Source organism: Aquarana catesbeiana, linkage group LG03, assembly GCF_042186555.1.
Source record: "Aquarana catesbeiana isolate 2022-GZ linkage group LG03, ASM4218655v1, whole genome shotgun sequence".
Taxonomy (NCBI): Eukaryota; Metazoa; Chordata; class Amphibia; order Anura; family Ranidae; genus Aquarana; species Aquarana catesbeiana.
The window spans coordinates 649,085,456-649,105,240 of record NC_133326.1 but is presented as its reverse complement, the minus strand read 5'-3'; the positions used below and the strand labels follow the sequence as shown (position 1 = coordinate 649,105,240).

The window sequence follows — 19,785 nt, the reverse complement described above, 5'->3', positions numbered from 1 at the left end:
AATGGTATAAATATGCTCCATAAACACTTGATTATGATCCAGTGGCACCTGCAGCCTTCTATATCCCGTTACACTTCAACAGGTAGCACACACCCACTGCATCTCAAGTCACATGATCCTCCTCTATATATCCAAGTGCCTGCACCCCCAGTCATTTACAAAATGAATGGAGCTGCTTTCAATGCTGGGCACAGTGTGTGCTTACATAGTGCTTTCCCTGGAGTGTGCACCAGAGGATGGCTCCAAAAGACCATGCAAGCAAAAGAGCCACTGTGGAAACCAGAAAGGGGAGTCACTATCAGAGGACCAGTTTAAAATGCAGAAAAAAGGAACTTACTACATTGAGGCGCTGCAAACAAAGTTTTGAGGTCAGCTGCTAAAATGTTTTTTTTTGTTTTAACTATGGTTTGACATCACTTAAAGTTGCACATATACAAGTCTCGTCCCATGTGAAAGGAGAAGCAAAAGACTGATTTTATCAGAATGTGTCTTATTAGCACAGCTGACTGGGTTCTTGTGCTGCTTTTCCCTCTACCAATCTGAGCTCTGTACACGGAATGCAAGAGGCCGTTACAAAGTCAAATTCAGGTATAAACAATGCTTGCATTAAAAAGGAATACGATGTATTAATACATGGCAGCATTATTGTGTGCTTATTTTATCTGCCTGGAGTTCAGCTTCAACACATCTTCACAAAATAAGACCCAAATATACTGCATTCCCCCACAACGTCCCACTTTACCTCTTCATCTTTATACCAGGATAAGGACTCTGCTGTCAACACGAACCAATATTCCTTGGAGCCTCCTTTCATGATGCTGATGTTGTTGATGGTCAACCAACCTCTCCTGATCACCTGGAGAGAGAAAGAGGGGCAAAATGTACAACATGGGGGTGGGAGATGGGAAACAAAAAGGCAGCAGCCGCAATATTTAAATTAAATAATCTAATGCTATAATAAGGCCGTTCCCTTTTCAAAAATCAGAACTTGTGCAGCTAGTCACAAGCTGGCCATACATTATATACATTTTCTTATTTCCTTTTGACTTACCTTTAGTTCTGTAGTGCAAAGGCCTGTCTGACTGCATACAAATTGCAAGCGTTTAAGTTTGACCTTATATTATATGGTTTTTGGTAATTCTAAAGGAAAATTGTACATTGTATTGTCAGCCTTTGCTATGAATATTACAGGAAAAAGTCATCCTTTTTGCCCCCTGCAATCCCATCCTAGCTGACACCTAATACAGATAGGCAAAACAACAGCATACTGGTTGATAATCAGCAATACCATGGATCTGTCTGCGCTTAATGAAACTTGCTTGGAGAAGGACATATTACCCAACCACAAACATGCTTCAAATAAGCTAATTTTAGTTTAAGGTTTCATGTATTAAAGCAGAACTATGTACAAAATAATCTCGAAAAGAAAAAAAAATAAAAAAATTGTTAGGGCGGGGACACAGAAAACACACTGTTGTGTTATACATACAGTAAGTAACTTATTTTGCCCAGAGTTCCACTTTAAGACAAAGAAAGTTTAAAATGAACCAAGTCAAATACCTAGTGATATTCTGTAAAATACAGCTATCATTTAAATTCCACCTAAGCTGCTGAAAAGTGAATTCTACATGGTTGCTGCTGCTCTTAGCAAAGTTACAAATAAATTTCCCAGTGCTACTTTCGCTGTTGTGGGTAGAAAAATTGTTACTGCTGCTCATATCAACCATCTCTATTTTCCCTTTTGTTTTGTTTTTTTCTTTTACTTTGCTTACTATGGGCAACAAGAACCACATTTCTTTAGCCCATTATGGTGCAAAAGGCCTAGTAGAATCAAACCGGTGTGCTAGCTTGTGGAAAAGTTTGAATCATTTACCATGATGTTACAGAGGTGCTCAACAACAGCCGCCTCTCCTAACCAACACTTCTACAGCCCAACATGCTGCAACCAGTGTGGATGCAGAGAGGATGAAAGGAGACCTGCACCACTTTTCTAAAATGTTATCAAGCTTTTATCATTGGTAGGACCAACTACAGGATCTACATCCACCACCTTTGTTCATTATATACAGTACTGTGAAAAATGTTTTAGGCAGGTGTGAAACAATGCTGTAAATGAATGTTCTTTAACAAAATGTAAAGTAAATTAACAGAAGAGAAATCCAATCAATATTTGGTGTGGCCACCCTTTACCTTCAAAACCCCATCAATTGTTCTAGGTGCACTTGCACAAAGTTTTTGAAGGAACTTAGCAGGTAGGTTGTTCCAAACATCTTGGAAAACAAGCTACAGATCTTCTGTGGATGTTGGCGGCCTCAAAATGTATCAGTCCCTTCATGTAATCACAGACACTCGAATATGAGATCAGGGCTCTGTGGGGCAAAAAACATCACTTCCAGGACTCCCTGCTCTTCTTTACACTGCAGTAGTAAACTGAGGGGGGAAAAAAAAAAAAGGGCCCCTGCAAGATAATATCATAATGTGCTAGTATGCATCACACACTTACCTTAGAACTAAGCCATCCAGAGGTGTTCTTTCACCGCTGACAGGGCTTCCATCTTCACCCAGTCTTCCTTTCGGGCTCGCATGCTCCAACCGTGTGAATGGCTGTGCCGCAACATCACTCCCACACATGCACGCGGGAATCGCGGCCGTGGAACAGCTCTCTCAATGGACAGCATGCCGTCCATTGAGAGTGCAATGTGCATGTGCGATGTCACCGACTGCTACTAAAAGTAAATATCCCCTAAACAGTGCATATTTAGGAGATATTTACTGTACCTACAGGTAAGCCTCATTATAGACTTACCTACAGGCAAAATAAAAAACACAGACTTTACTACCACTTTAATGACATTGGCTGCATGTTTGTGGTTGTTATCCTGCTGCAGAATAAAATTTGGGGCCAATCACACAATGAATAAGTATCTGCATGTATTTCAGCATTGAGGACACCACTGATCCTGACCAAATCTCCAATCCCATTTGCAGAAATGCAGCCACAAACTTACAAGGAACCTTTACCATGCTTCACTGTTCACCAAGCAGCGGGACAACGACCCCAAACATACAGCCAACCTCATTAAAAACCAATCTTCCATGTAAAGAAGAACAAGGAGCCCTGGAAGTGATGGTTTGGCCCCAACAGAGCCCTGATCTCAACATCAAATCATACGGATAGAGAGAGAGAGAAGTATTTGAAGCAGCTTACATCCACAGAAGATCTGTGGTTAGTTCTCCAAGATGTTTGGAACAACCCACTTGCCGAGCTCCTTCATAAACTGTGTGCAAGTGTACCTAGAAGAATCCATGCTGTTTTGAAAGCAAAGGGTGGGCACACCAAATATTGATTGGGTTTTTCTTCTGTTCATTTATCTTTTGTGTGTATATATATATATATATATATATATATATATATATATATATATATATATATATATATATATATATATATATATATATATATATATATATATATATATATATATATATATATATATTTATTTTCTCTCAATGATTAAGCATAGGCCAGAAGTAAGTTCCAGAAATCAGTCCACTTCATAAAAATCAGAGAAATTTTGTCCAATTATGGTTCAGGGCAATGTCAGGCATCTGCTTCTGCACAGTGCAGCTCTTTTTAGGGTATCCAAAAGCATATATTTATCTTTTCTTTGCTCCTTTACCACTCAGCCCAACCACTGGGCAAAAGGAAATGAATGAGCTTACTGTGTAAGCTTTCTCTAGCAGAAGCTTACAGTACGCTGTCCCCCAAACCATTGTGACATCACTGGGGTATCCACACAGCACCAGGACTGTCACATTGGAGGAAGGAGAGCAAGTCAAATGCTCCTCTATACCTGGAAGTATCAGGTATTTTCTTTATGTGGCTGACCAAAGCAAAGAAATGTACTGCTGGAGTAGGGGACCTTAAAGCAAACCTATTGCTTTGCCCTGTATGAATAAAGCACAGATTTACTTTAAACTGTGTCAACAATAAATACTAAAGCTCCTACAGCCCACTTGTCTCTAAAAGTACAAGATTTGGGGCCATCACCCTCATCTGTGATTAACTACCTAGTGAGTTCACTGACCCCAGAACATATGATTATTATGTCCTGACACCCGATATGCACATGCTTGTTTGGTGTCAGTAAGGTTTGAGGTTGTATAGCAACAATAAATGTGATAGTCCTGGATCCTATAACCTTAAAAATAAAGCAGACATCTCCCACATTTAGACAAGCAGAAGAATAAAGTTGCTTTAGATTATAAAAGGTGACTTTTTAAAGTTTGCTGCTTTCCCCCCTCAAGAGCCCCTTGTCCTGCAGGATTCGGCCCCGACATTGCCCTTAATGATTAATATCAGTGCCACCTCCTTCCTTGTGCAAGCAGTCCACCTTGTATCTTGTGATAGGTGATTGTGAGATAGGACAGGGAGAGAGAACTTGACAGAAAACTCAACAGGTTCAAAGCAATCCTGAATTGTGATTCAGCACCAAGACAAACCATTCTTTAGCCACTGAAGGAAAACCACGCTTCATGATAGAATTCAACAGAAATGTCTATGGGGAGATGCAAATGAGAAAGCATTCCTCCAAGCAAACTACATTAAGAATTATAATTACAGGCTTTGCAAGGCTTGTCATGCAATAATGGATATTTTTGTAAAATGATTTGTTCATTCATTTTACTTAGAGGAACAATGCCCCCTGCTGGATGTCAAGTTTCTTTAAAATGTTAGATTTTTTTTTTTTTTTAAATAAAAAAAGATTTGGTTACTGGTAAAGAGTGGGGAGGGTTAGAAATATGGTCAGGTTTTACTGCCATCTGGGTCCCATTAAGGAGATTTCCCTTCACTTACTCTTCCCAGATTGTCCTCTACAACTGCATAAAAAAAGCCCTAACCCATTTCTCCTCTGCTTAAAGTGGTTGTTCACTCTAGGAAAGTCAACAGCTACAAATCCCGGAGGTGTTGACTTTTAATAAAAGAGGACGCTTACCCGTCCTGGGATCCAGCGCCGTTCTCACCGGGGCAAGTTCTTTACTAGCCTTGGGGTTCCCGGTGTCAGCAACTGTACCTGAAAGAGGCACAGCTGGCTGCTCAGTGTACATGCATGGGTCACTCTGCGCATGGTCCCGCAGTCCTCCGGTTCCTGTGACGTGTCCCTGAAGACTGAGGGGGGAACCCTGCTCAGGTCGCCACGCGTCAAAACTAGGAACCCCCTCCCCAAAACCAAGTACGGTATGCTGTATGTAGCCTCAGCTACATACAATTTATACAGCACATCCAGCGGGCTGACATGACAGGGACATAGTTTGTTTGGGCCACTGGTGACACACATAGCTGGTGATTAACAAACTCACCGAGATGATGATCTGCACGATGTCCTCGATGTGAGGCTGCGTAGAAGCGAATGTGTATCCCCTTCACTCAGGTCTCATATTACACTCTACTCTTTGCTCTGTAATGTGAAGTGTGTGATGTCAGATCCCCACCCCCTGCGAGCAGAAAAATACAATCTGCTCTGTGTGCTTCCCCGATTACCTTGGGTTACGATAAGTAAATTTAGAACTGAAGCAGCTCACCTTAATATTAAAGTCCAAGCACAAGTTTATTCCAGTGATAGATTGTTTGAAAAGCCAATTTTAGAGTGCTGCAACTCCATCCCCTTCATGAGGGCTTAAAGTGATACTAAAGTCTTGAGTTTTTTTTTCCAATAAAAATAACAAACCTGTTATACTTACATGCTCTGTGTAGCGGTTTTGCACAGAGCAGCTCAGATCAACCTCTTCTTGGGTCCCTCTTCAGTGCTCCTGGCCCCTCCATTCTGTTTCATACCCCCACAGCAAGCAGCTTGCTATGGGGGCACTCGAGCCGAGCCGCAGCTCCCCGTGTCCATTCACACATGGAGCCGCTGCAGCCTGCACCCTCTCTCTCCTCATTGGCTCACTTACTTTGATTGACAGGAGCGGGAGCCAATAGCGCTGCGTTGCTGTCTTAGCCAATGAGGAGGGAGACTCCCAGACAGCCAAGTCTCTCTTGCTGGATCTAGATAGACCTCATTTAAGTATTAGGGGGGCTGCTGCACACAGAAGGCTTTTTATCTTAATGCATACAGATAAAAAAACCTTCTGTCTTTACAACCACTTTAACCAAATGAAACAATGAAACAGAGATAACAATGAGAAACAATGAAACAGAGAACGGTGTATTTGGACTCGATATCCAGTATGTAGTTGTCAACGCTCAGCATCAGTGAGCAGCTGCTGGAATAAATTTGTATTTGGACTTGAATAATAAAGTGACACTAAACTAGTCCCCCCCCCCGCTGCTTGTAAAAGCAATCCAGCAGCTAGTTAGCCATTAGGATTGCTTTTACAAGAGAGCCGACTGTCAGCTCTAAAAGAGAAAGGAAAAAAAAAAGGTCCCGGGATGATTTCTTTTGCTGCCAATATAACCACTAACCACAATAGAACCACCCGTACGTCGCTGGTCAGCATGTGTCTAACTTGTTCCAAAAAGTGTCTAACTTGTTCCAAAAAAAGTGTCTAACTTGTTCTCAAAGCCTGAAGCCACCGGATCAGCATGACAACAGCAGCTCAGCAGTCTAAACACACATGACAGGTCCTCTTAAGCAGCAGAAATGCTTAAGAAAGAGAAGGGAGTTATGGGAAAGAAAAGATATTCAGTATGGGAAGGTAAATGAAGACTTTTCATCTGGCAAAAGCTTTTCCAATGAGAAAGAACCCTGCAATTCTGTTCAGTTCTGATAAAACAACGGCAAAATAAGATCCATGATTTTTTTGAAGGCATGAATAAGCCAACACAACTTTGTAATTATAAATAAAATATGTCTTTTTTTTTTTTTACCCTTTACCCTATTTTTCTAATAGGTGGTTAACCTTTGGCTAAAGCATGGTTACTCACACGCAGCAAGTACTTACCAAGATCTCTCCCTGAGTTTGGGATAAGGAGCCGTGAGATTAGGAGGATGCGGGAGTATACAATACAGGAACGAGGGCGAATTTTATGATAACAGAGTTATGGAGGGAGAGAATGAAGAATGTAGAGAATAAACATAGAATGGAATAGCAGCAAAAAGAAGAAAGGGAAAAAAATTACATGCAATTAATACACAGTTAATATTTAAATTCCCATTTTACCAACATTTTTTTAAAAAGTTAGTAGTAAAAAAAAAAAATTAATATCAGTACATGCCAATTTTTATTATTAAAAATGCACGTGCAAAGAACACAGCAGTTTGGTGAGTTCAGAAGAAGTGTGAGAATGTCAGACAGGACAGAGTATGAAAGAAGCAGTGCATTGTGGGGGTTCCAGAGTCATGCTATCCTTTGCGCTCTTGTGCAAGATAAAATGGCTTCCCAGAATACTGGCGCAGGCCTGACAAATGCAGAATTTGACACAAATAACAGAAATCAACTTGGTTATGGAATAGACGTAGGATATAAACGTGCGCTCAGACCTAGCTGCTATTTGATAGCTATAGCTGGTCTTATTCATTAAAAAAAAAAAAAAAAAAAAAAAAAAAAAAGTATCTGAAGGAAGAGGTGTTCCTTTCTCCCACAGCGACCATACTGTCCTGCAGCATGAGAGAAAGAGGAAAAAGGGAGGGTGTTGGGTTTCTAAAGACAAAAGAACATGCCCTTATTCAGACACTGATTAACGGTCAGAGAAATGGTGCAGTGATCCAAGTTGAAGGTGGAATCACCCGTGCTATATTCTTAAAGTGGATGAAAACCCTCACCAATACCAAGTGAAGTGAAAAGCCTCAGGTGATAGGCCGAGAGTAAACAAATCCTTCTACAGAGGTTTTATTAGTTCATCTGCAGTCTTCCCCACCTCTACACCCTTTCAAAAGTGCAGATGGTGTTACAAATCTTCATCTGTCAGCAGCACAGAGGAGGAGGCGGCAAGACTGCAGTTACAGTGTGTGAGAGCTGATTGGAGGAAAGGAACACCTTCCCCCCTTCACACAGCAGGGGAACGGTGTCCTGAATAGACAAGCCCCTTATGGGGCCCACCCTCTTCCCCCGGACACAGATTTAGCTCATGTGTCGGGAAAAGTCTCATAACAAGTGAGACCACACTTAGAGCTTTGCAGAGAGATAAGTAAACACTGCAGACGTATGCTTTGCTCGATTCCATGACTCAGGTTTACAACCACTTTAATGAAGGACTAGTATAAGCTTGGCTGTGCAGATGGTGGGTGGCCCTGCATGGTGTGCAGATTACCTGGTTAGGGACAGCTCTCTTCTTGTTGAGCTGCGTGCTTCTTTGTTGGGCACTAGAGAAAAACAAAAAGCACAGACATGGTTACTATACCGTGAAGTACAATGGCTTAATATAGCAATCCAGTTTTGTTAAATCAGGAAAAAGTGCAGTGCCTTTTTAATATCAGCTAATGGCATGCAGAAATTTTAATGATCTTTTCTGCAGTTAAGATGCTTCTGATGCTATGAATAATGAAAACAGGTCAAGTCAAAGCACTTGCTCAACTTTTTTAAAGCGATTAGTAGGTCTAATTACTTAATGGACCCCAGTCTTAAGAATCACTGTACATCCTTTTCATGCAGCAAAGACGACTAAATCACTTCATTATCCTTCCCTCTTATTTTAACACTTTTCCTCCAACATTGGAATCCAACAAGGAAATTAGACCCCAAACCTAAATCTCAAAACAAACTCTTATTACCCTACCCAGCTCTGAAAATGAACATATAGCAGTTAACTGTATCCCCTGCTCCTAAAGCTGTCCATTAATTTAATCCTTAAAAGATGGAACCTAACCCTTACTAGACTAACCCCAATTAAAATCTCACATCTTTTTATTCTTTTGGAAACTCCTTGACAGACTCTCCGAGCTGGGCAACAGCACCGCCACCCCACCCTCCACCAAGCTGGGCAACAGCGCCACACATTTCCCCCCCCTCCAACCAGCTGGGCAACAGCGCCACACATTTCCCCCCCCTCCAACCAGCTGGGCAACCGCGCCGCCGCCACCCCCCCTCCAACCAGCTGGGCAACCGCGCCGCCGCCCCCCCTCCAACCAGCTGGGCAACCGCGCCGCCGCCCCCCCTCCAACCAGCTGGGCAACCGCGCCGCCGCCCCCCCTCCAACCAGCTGGGCAACCGCGCCGCCGCCACCCCCCTTTGCTGGGCAACCGCGCCCCCGCCACCCCCCTTTGCTGGGCAACCGCGCCCCCGCCACCCCCCTTTGCTGGGCAACCGCGCCGCCACCCCCCTTTGCTGGGCAACCGCGCCGCCACCCCCCTTTGCTGGGCAACCGCGCCGCCACCCCCCTTTGCTGGGCAACCGCGCCGCCACCCCCCTTTGCTGGGCAACCGCGCCGCCACCCCCCTTTGCTGGGCAACCGCGCCGCCACCCCCCTTTGCTTCGCAACCGCGCCGCCACCCCCCTTTGCTTCGCAACCGCGCCGCCACCCCCCTTTGCTTCGCAACCGCGCCGCCACCCCCCTTTGCTTCGCAACCGCGCCGCCACCCCCCTTTGCTTCGCAACCGCGCCGCCACCCCCCTTTGCTGGGCAACCGCGCCTCCACCCCCTTTGCTGGGCAACCGCGCCTCCACCCCCTTTGCTGGGCAACCGCGCCTCCACCCCCTTTGCTGGGCAACCGCGCCTCCACCCCCTTTGCTGGGCAACAGCGCCTCCACCCCCTTTGCTGGGCAACAGCGCCTCCACCCCCTTTGCTGGGCAACAGCGCCTCCACCCCCCCCTTTTCACCGAGCTGGGCAACAGCGCCACAGCACCCCCCCTTTCACTGAGCTGGGCAACAGCACCACACACCCCCCCCCTCCACCGAGCTGGGCAACAGCACCACACCAACCCCCCTCCACCGAGCTGGGCAATAGCACCACACCAACCCCCTTTCACCAAGCAACAGCGCCACACCACCCCGCCAACGAGCTGGGCAACCGCGCCGCTACCCGCCCTTTGCCGACAATGTGCAACTGCTGTAACAGGAATGTAGAGGTAAAACTAAACATGGAGGTTGTTAATGCAGGGTCTTATCTATCAACACATCAATTTGTGTGGCTCAAAATGGGCTTTAATCTAGGTTAGCCCAAAAAACAAATCAACACCTGAATTATTGGAGAGGAATTTGCCTTTATGCAGCTCCATGGTATTTAATCCTGCACTGACCAACAACAGATATGCAAATCAGGACATCTGACTGATACATGCTTAGTTTGTAGCAATGACTTAAATTTAAAATACTGGTTGGCTTGGGTTACTGTACTTTGCTTTCCTTTGTGTAATAAGCTCAATTATTAGTAACAAGCAGTTTGAATAAATCTGTGAGTTTTTTTTCTTTAATGAAAGATTTACAATTATACAACTGAACTAGCTACGCAATCCAGGGTCGAGACAAGCAGTCAGGCTGGCATTACATAGGCACACACACAAGCAGGAGACATGCAGAATACCCACCCTGGGACGAGCTGCTCGGTATAACAGCTGGCATGTGAAAGAATGGGGGGAGCGAGCGATGATCGTGGAGGATGCAGAGAGAAAGAGTGTGGGTCATAAGTGACAGTGCAAAGAAAAACACAGGAGAGAAGTTACTGATAGAGAGACAGACAACAGCAAACTGCGGAGAACACTAGGCAACCTACGACAAGACAAGTGAGCCAAAGCAAGCGTGAGGTCACAAAATGGAGGGAGGAAACATGGCTGAGTATATGCTCGCTACAATTACTAAGAAAAGCCACTAGCCAGATACCAAAGACAAACTATCTACGGAGTTAGATTCTGTAAGATGTCAAGATCCACTTTACAGCAAAATTCTAATAGCTGATGTCAATCTATAGGGGTAAAAAAAAAAAATACAAACCTGTCACATGCAAAAGCAATTTAAAAAAACAGCATAGGCCTGAGAATGCGGCTTAACTGGCCTACAAAATGTCTGTCTACCTCCCATGTTTTAGAAACATAGAAGAATTACAGCAGAAAAAATAAAAATAAAAAATAAAGTCTGCACTCCCCCCTTTTTTTTTTTTTAAAAGAAATAGTTCACAATTGGGGGGGGGGGGGGGGGAATAAAACATTTTTGCAGACTAAATAAAATTTGACATTTTTTCTATGAAGCCTGCAAAGCATTGCACCTGTGATCAGCAGATTGCAGGTAGAATGCCAGGCTCCTGCAGACTCAGGATAGCTGTCTGCCTGCACCTCCGATACGGGAAGGCAGTTACACTTGAGAGCAGGAAAAGCACCACCACGGCCCTTGCAGTTCACTGAGAATTACAAGCTGTCAGCCGCAATGGTTGACGGTACTTGTAGTCTATTCATTCACAGGAAACTGAATGAATGACATGGCTATGTGGGCAGACTCTTTAAAAATTGTGAGAGCGGGTGCAAGGAGAGGATCCCCTGCCCACAGTCACAGGGAAGGGGTTGAGGGGGCGCATGCTGAACACGTTACACCGTATTTAGGGTGTAACATGTTCAGGAAGGTGAACTTACCCTTTCACCTTTTTGTCCTGATACAGACCTATTTTTATCTCAAACATGTTTTAATTCACTTATTGTTGACTGACGCACTACCTGTGATGGAAGTCTGTTCCAAGTATCAACTACTTCAACTACTGTTGGCCGGCTTCTGTCAGACGAGCATGATGGAAAGCCAGCAGCCGACCAGCTACTGATCAGCACTCTCAGCCAATAGCAGAGAGCGGTGACTGCAGTGTTCTGGTGGGGGGGGACGTCCCTCTATTAGAACACAATAGCACAGCAGGAGAGACTGCTGCACTAACACTGGATCGTTAGTACAGCGGCTCCGTCTGGAGCGGTCAGTCTTTTTTTGTTCAACCTGCTGAATTGAGGGGAAAAAAAAAAAAAAAAAAAAAAAAAACTAGTGGTGTGTAGCAGGCTTTAATTTTAATAGGGTTTCTATAGCCAAACGTGAGAAGTGAACACGAAGTGCACAGGAGTGTTTCAAAATAGCCCCAAGCACAAAGCCCTAGTGTGAACAACCCCAATTCATTACAATGCAGCTGCTCATTGTTTGAAATGATTGCAAAAAGCACATCCTTCGACGTAATTGACAATCAAGGCTATACCATGAATTATATTAAACAAGTATCCTCACTAAAGAAGAAAACCGTTATAAGGCAGAAAAAAAAAAAAAAATCAAGTTCTGTGCAGTCACCGTATTGCTGGAAGAGGGCTATAATCTTGGGAAGACAGGACAGGTGACCAAGTAGTGGGAGACTTACTTAGCAAATCCAATGAAATCCTCGTGATTGGTGTTGATGTACGATAGTTCAATGTCTATTAGTAGCAGTATCTGTGGACAGAAAAAACAGATGTGAAAAACAACAAGGATCCATTGCGCAGGTAGTTGCAGTACTTAAATTCTGTCCAGATCAGTGGTCACTACTCGGGTCAGATGGCCTCACAAGTATTTAGTGTAAGGACAGGTAAGGTAATGTAACATCAAGTAGAAGTATCCTGTAGTGACACAGAGGTTGGTGGGAGGAACCACTGTGTGCTGCAGGGAAAGAGCACAAAGTGGAAAAGGAATCTAATCTAAACAGACTCCACTTCAGCACCGTGGCCACTGAGCAGCACAGGCAGCAGGAGAGGTAAGTGTTCAAGTGTTGTAAACAACGAATACAAAATCTCCTGCGCTTAAAAGTGGGCCCAAAGTGGTGGTTGTCCATATTCTCATCCTGGCTTGCATGGATACGCCTCGCTGCCCTCATGGGACTGGGGGGGGAGTCCAAAGTCACTGAAATCACAAAACGCAACAGAGGGCACACAGGCCTAGTGCATTATCCTCAAAAGTCTTTTTTTTTTTTTAATAAAAAGGGGGGGGGGGGGGGGGTAAATATTATACTCACAAATGACAAACGCCACAGCTGTTCATATAAAACAGCTTCAGAACCACAATACAAATGTATTTCATAACGGATCGAAATCCAGAAATTCAGCAGGCTGACACGTTTCGAGGACTCGTCACTTCCGCAAAGCCAGATGGCTCAGAGGAAGAGGCAAGTCCTCGAAATGCATCAGAACGCTGAATTTCAATCTGTTACATTGAGATACATTGTAGCTTGGATCTGAAGCAGTTTTATATGAAAAGCTGTGACTTGTCAAATTGTGAGTACATTTACCTTTTATTTTAAAGACTATTGTTGAGGATAATGCACTAGGCCTGTGCGCCCACTGTTGTGTTTTGTGACTTGAGGTAAGTGTTTACCCTCTTCTCAGGGACATATTTTGGGAGCAAACTAATTTTTAAGGCTCAACTGCAGGCAGATAGAAAAAAAAAAAAAAAAAAAAAAAAACACAACACACTAGCAAGTTACATGCTGGAAGTAGGAAGAGCGGATAAGCTCAAATCACTTCCCACTGCTTTTTTTTTTTTTTTTTTTTTTTAAATCATAGTCACATTCTAGGACAGGGCCAAGGCCTGCAAGTGGTGCTGAACTACAGCAGAAAAAGAGAAGGTCTCCTGACCTACCAAATAGGACTGTGTGGCAGAGCTGTACAGATCTCTGAGCTGGATGGCAAAAAATAAAAATTCTTTGGTATTTTGATGATGATACATGCATTTTGATGATGAACATGCAGTTCATCATTGTATTTGGCTTAATTTCAGCTTTAAAGCGGAGCTTCATCCAAAAGAGGACGCTCAGCTTTTTCGCACCCTCCACCCCACATTTCTCACTTTGGTAGGAGGGAACAGGTACCTGGTTTTGACAGGTACCCGCTCCTACTTCCTGGTAAGATCGCCACACTGCGATCTACGTCATTTCTACCCCCCCCCTGCCTTCTGGGACACATGCGCATGCACAGTAAGAAACAGGCTGCAAAGTCACAAGGCTTCACTTCCTGTTTCTCTTACTACAGATGCCAGAGCCTGCACCCAAAGCCGATTGATGAATCGGCTAGGGATGCCGACATTGCGGGATCCCTGCATAGATAAGTGTCCTTATATACATCGATATGTCTCCTCCCCCAGTCAGTCCTTTCCCCATAGAGTTAGAACACATCTAGGGAACACACATTTAACCCCTTGAACGCCCCCTAGTGTTAACCCCTTCCCTACCAGTGACATTTACACAGCAATCCGTGCATTTTTATAGCACTGATCGCTGTATAAATGTAATGGTCCCAAAAATGTGTCAAAAGTGTCCGATCTGTCCGTCACAGTACCGCTAAAAATTGCAGATCACTGCCATTACTAGTAAAAAAAAAAAAGAAAAATGCCATAAATCTTTCCCATAGTTTGTAGATGCTATAACTTTTGCGCAAACCAATCAATATACGCTTATTGGGATTTTTTTTTTACCAAAAATATGTAGAATATATATTGGCCTAAACTGATGAAGAAATTTGTTTTTTTAAAAAGAAATTTGGGGATATTCATTATAGCAAAAAAAAAATTGTTTTATTTCTTCAAAATTGTTGTTTATAGCGCAAAAAATAAAAACCGCAGAGGTAATCAAATACCACCAAAAAAAAAAAAAAGTTATTTGTGGGGGAAAGAAAAAAAAAAAAAGACGCAAATTTTATTTGGGTACAGCATTGCATGAACATGCAATTGTCAGTTAAAATGACGCAGTGCCAAATAAAAAGTGCTCTGGCCAGGAGGGGGGGGCGGCTGATGTTCCGGGGCTGAAGTGGTTAAGCAATTTCTATAATTCACTCAGCAACTGAGTTATTAGTGTTGCTGGATATGGTGTTTAAGTGCATTCTCACAGAACCAAAGCTTACGAAGGAATGCACTGGGCACTAAATGCAACTTAGAAGCTGCAAGTCACGTCGGAGGTGCATTCCAAATCTTTGCAGTCCCCAGCTGGCTGTACATTCCCTCTATGATGCTTGGAACCCTGTGTTCTGCAGTTGTAATGACATGCAATCCTGAGCAGTCCCAGCGCTCAACACTGATTACGTATACCAGCTGTAATTATTTAATACTGGCTTTTCTGCCATTATAGCTTACTTGATCTTTTGTCTTCCCTTCTCTCTCTCGGACGTACGTGGTAACAATCCTTTCGCTCTCTTCTCGTAGTCTTGGGTAAGGAGCCAGCTACAAAATGTCAACACCAAGTTACAATGGCTATTGCATGTTGTGAAACATTTCAACATCCACTTAATCCCAAAACCCTTTTGAAGTTTCAGCATGCATGAATCAGGCAATGAAAAGCTGGTATTATGAGTAAACCAGGCATAGAAACGACAGACACATAGCTTAAAATGAACCTGTGCCAGACCTGGACAATTTAAGGTTCTCTTTTAAAAAAATACAAGCAAATTTTACTATTTTTTTTTTTTTATTTAGGAGTCTGGAAAGCATTACACTGCGATCAGCAGATTGCTGATGCCATGCAGGACTCCTGCAGACTTGTCAGTGTAAGCTTGTATGGGCAGGCAGTTTTACATTGACAGCAAGAATCAACGAACTACCAAAGTGTTCACCAGCGCTGTCATAGTTCATTGAGATATGGGGGTAACATGTTACAAAAGGTGATTTAATCCTTCTAAACTCAGCATATGATAAAAAAAACATAAAACAGAATTACCTTTCACTTACATGTCACAGCTATAAACAGCTAAAATTATATGCAACAATGGCTTTTCTGGCAAGAGTTGGGTATGGACCAACCGCCTCCAACTGTAACCAATTAACCAATAGACAGAATCAGGAGGCCGAAGGAGGTGGGGCCAAGCTTGATAAAGTCAGCTGCCTATACATACAGATTGCTCCGACATGTGAGGTATAAAGTGATTGTAAAGTCTTTTTTTTTTTTTTGTTAAAAATAATAAAACATGTTCTACTTACCTGAACTGTGCAGTAGATTTGCACAGGGCAGCCTGGATCCACCTCTTAGGTCTCTCTTCACCTCTCCTGGCCCCTCCCTCCCGATGAGTGCCCCCACAGCAAAGCAGCTTGCTATGGGGGCACCCGAGTCGAGCTGCAGCTCTGTATCTATTCAGACACGGAGCTGCAACACGGAGCTGTGGCCCAGCCCTGCCCCCTTTCTCTCTTTATTGGCTGACTGACTTAAACAGCAGCGGGAGCCAATGGCACCGCGCTGCTGTCTCAGCCAATGAGGAGGGGAGTCCCAGGCAGCCCAGACAAGCCTACCACATCACTGGATAGAGGTGCTCAGGTAAGCATTAGAGGGGCTGCTGCACACAGAAGGCTTTTTATCTTAATGCATAGAATGCATTATGATGAAAAACCTTCTGACTTTACAACCACTTTGAGGGGAGCTTTCCAACAAAAGATCAGCTTGAACCATCCAGGTTTGTGACAGGTGTAATTTAAAAAGGACACCACGTCTGGTAAAGTGGTCCTTTAAAATATTCTCCCCAACCCCAGAGTGGCAGACATCTAAACACTTACCTTCAGCCCTGCTCCTGAGATCTTGAATGGGCAGCCCTGCCTGGCACTGTACATCCTTGGAAGAAGGAAAAAATCCTAGCCATGTGTAGCTGCTTGGCCTAATAATTTTTATGGCTGGGTCTGTGCGCCTCTTAAGACCAAGCAATAGGAAAGAATCTAGTGAGCGGCATACATGTCTAGTGGAAGCTGGCCATACACTGATCAAAATTTGGCCGGTTCAGCACGGACCGGATGAGTGTGTGTGGTCAACCTGGTTTAAAGAGAAATTCATCATTTGATCGATTTCTGTCAAAGAGAAATGCTGGAAAACTGGTCGATCAGCAGCTGCAGACCACTGTATTCTGATAGTGGGAGCCATAGCTGTCAGAATACAATGTCCCAGCTACCTCGTTTGCGTGGCTAGAGAAATCTGCTAAATTTTTTTCTTGGATTGCTTATATTGATTGGATAAGAGCAGCATTAACTTGCACTTACACTTGACATAGGACTATACACCTTTTTTTTTTAGATGCTGCACGTGAATTACGTATTTTTTTTTTAATTTATGAATTAGGACTTGTCTATAGGATTTGAATATTGTTTTTTCAAAACACACTAATTATTAGTGTTTTATGCACATTAACTACAGTCTTTTCTATCATGTTGTATTAATTTAGTGCCAACCTAATTGAAGTATATTATGACTTTGAAGGCTAAGTTCACCTTTTTTTTCCCTAAATTCCAGCCCCAATATGTACAGACTTTAGATCATGACACAGGAAGAAGTTGACCAGCTGAGGGTAGATGATACAGGGTGTGTGCTAATGAGATCAGCTGGTCAACTCCTTGCTGTGTCATGACCTAAAGTCTGTCCAGGAAGTAAGACAGAAGTAATCAAGCAGTGTTTTTAAACAACTATTATGAGAGTGTGGTAAGCGTGTGTAGAATAAAAGGAAAGCGGTTTTATTTTTGCAAAACAAGTATATTAACGCTGTATTGGTACATAGGGGGGCTGGAATCTAGAGAAAAAAAAAAGGAAGAGGTGAGAACAAAAGGTGAACTTGGTCCTTAATCTTTATGTGTCACGAATGTCAATTTTCTCAGACACCTTTATTCACAAAAACGCTACTGTATCAATTGCTGCACAATTCTACAATCGGTGTTCCAGCCAAGCCACCTCCTCCAAAATAAAAATCTGAAACTAAGCCAGTCAGCAGTGAAATACAGGTGCTGCCATCTACAAAAGTGCATATGAAATGCAAATGGTCTTGCCGTTATGCTGACCGAGCAGATCCAATTTTGACCCAGAACAGGTATGTACACCAGTAAAGTCTGAGAAGTCCATTGAAATTAGGTTTCCTGCAGTATAGGCCAGATATTGGGATTATTATATACAAACCAAATTTAAAAAAAAAAAAAAAAAAAAAAAAAAAAAAAAAAAAAAAAGGAGCGTTTTCCAGGCTGTACTACCCAATTGGTACCCACAGGTGGCGATGAAGGATTAACATATACAAAAAAACTGTAGCCTGTAAGGAACTGTCAGCTTAATGGCCTATTCAATAATACATATTTTCTGGCTAGAAATATAAAACAAATTAATTCAGTAAAACATGGTTTGCATGCACATTGCACAAAAAAAAAAAAAAAAAAAAAAAAAAAAAATCAGCAGACTGGTGTAGGAAAAGCTTCAGATGGCTGGACAGGAGATGGAACAGATGCTAGAACTTACTCTATGACAAACAGATCCATGCATCAAGACAAGTCCTTCAATGTGCTAGTATAGCGCATATTATATTGCCAACCCTGATTTAGAAAGGTGTCTTGACTCACAGGAACCGAAAAGATTCCGATTTTAAGGCTCCATGTGTTATTTTATATAAAGGCTTCATTCTCATGGGTGGCTGTAGGACAATACAGAAAGAGAGCACTCCTACTGGAGATAAATTGAGAAACAAGACATCATACAAGTAAATACTATGTAATGAAAGGTGGTGATGGCAGGTAATATGGAAAATTATATCCGCCATCACCTCTCCTCACTGAACATTTTAATTTTATTTAAACCAAGTTAATGTTTCAGGATGAGTTTAATGCCTTTTTCCAGGGCACGCTGTACAGACCTGGTGCTAGTGTACTGCATATGAAGAGAATATAGCCTGCATAACTCTACCTAAAAAAAGTGTAGTCAGGTCCATGATCCATTTCACACCCAAATAAGAATACGGAGACATTCTCTAGATCAGGGATTCTCAACCAGGGTTCCATGGAATCCTAGACTTCCTCCAGCAGTTGCTAGGGGTTCCTTGACCAATTAGCAATTTCTGCCTCACACAAGTTCCCACTGACACCATTGATCTTTTTAGCCATTTGCAAAGTGGAAATTCTTCCCAATGACCATCACAAAAATGTATCACGAGTTGTAGATATGGTAATTTTTAGCAGGGACTCCCTGAGACTGGAAAGTTATTTCAAGGGTTCCTATGTACTAAAAAGGTTGAGAAAGGCTGCTCTAGATATTGCTATATTTAGTAGTTGAAAAAGAAGGGCAGCACTTGTAATTCTAGAAGAGCCTTTCTCAGCCTCCTTTAATCTAGAGCAAGAGTCTCCAAACTTTAGAATCAAGGGGCCAGTTTACTGTCCTTCAAACTTTTGGGGGGGCTGTGGCCAGTAGGAGTAAACAATGCCCCATCGTTGGTAGTAGGGGCAGGAACAGTGCTACACCGCTAGCGTCAGAGGAGGTAGGATAATGCCTCAAGGGCTGGATGAAAGCATGCAAAGGGCTGCATCTGGCACCTAGGCCATAGTTTGGAGACCACTGTCCTAGAGGATCCCTTGAAATCATTTTTAGGTCTCAGGGAACCCCTGTTAAACCCAATTCATTGGGGGGTCAGTGGAATGCATGTCACTCTTACAGAGGTGATCAGAATGCCACCCTTACAAAACAGATAAGGATCATTGGTGTCTTGCAGTTGGATCTGCCAAGCCAATCATTCACAGCTCAAACGCTGGAACTGTTCTAGAACTTAACAAAAGATGGACATTCCTTGGAGCACAAGATGTGTTCACCTGAGATCTCATATGTATAGCCTCAAGGGGATGGGGTAATGTCAATATTTTCATGGGATATCCAACAAGCTTATATGGATGTGATGGCCAGATGTCCACAAGCTTTTGGCTATATAGTGTAGTTTTACTTTGCCTCAACCATCCACAGTCCACACCTAGTCGTTATTTTCCCCCCAACATTCTTAGAACAGAATAAAAAAATTACTTTTCATCGTTCAACCACAGAATGGTTATTCAAGGATAGACCATAACACAAGGATGTCTTGATACATATATCTGGATTTACTATATAGAATACATTCCCACAGGAAGACAAATTGTTAGACCTTCACCCTTTTGTCTGAAGC

General features: G+C 43.0%; 1 protein-coding gene across 3 annotated transcripts in view; it reads right to left on the bottom strand.

Moving 5' to 3' along the window:
• DNM2 (dynamin 2) overlaps positions 1–19,785 on the bottom strand; it is a 184,139-nt gene that overhangs the window by 46,484 nt on the left and 117,870 nt on the right. For 2 of the 3 annotated variants that reach the window (XM_073622602.1, XM_073622600.1), the window contains exons 11-15: positions 14,987–15,073; positions 12,252–12,322; positions 8,252–8,303; positions 6,943–6,954; positions 743–856 (exon numbers count right to left, since the gene is read on the bottom strand). In XM_073622602.1, coding sequence (XP_073478703.1) covers positions 743–856; positions 6,943–6,954; positions 8,252–8,303; positions 12,252–12,322; positions 14,987–15,073 — 336 coding nt within the window. The remainder of the gene's footprint in view (positions 1–742; positions 857–6,942; positions 6,955–8,251; positions 8,304–12,251; positions 12,323–14,986; positions 15,074–19,785) is intronic. The other variant, XM_073622601.1, reaches the window with a different exon arrangement.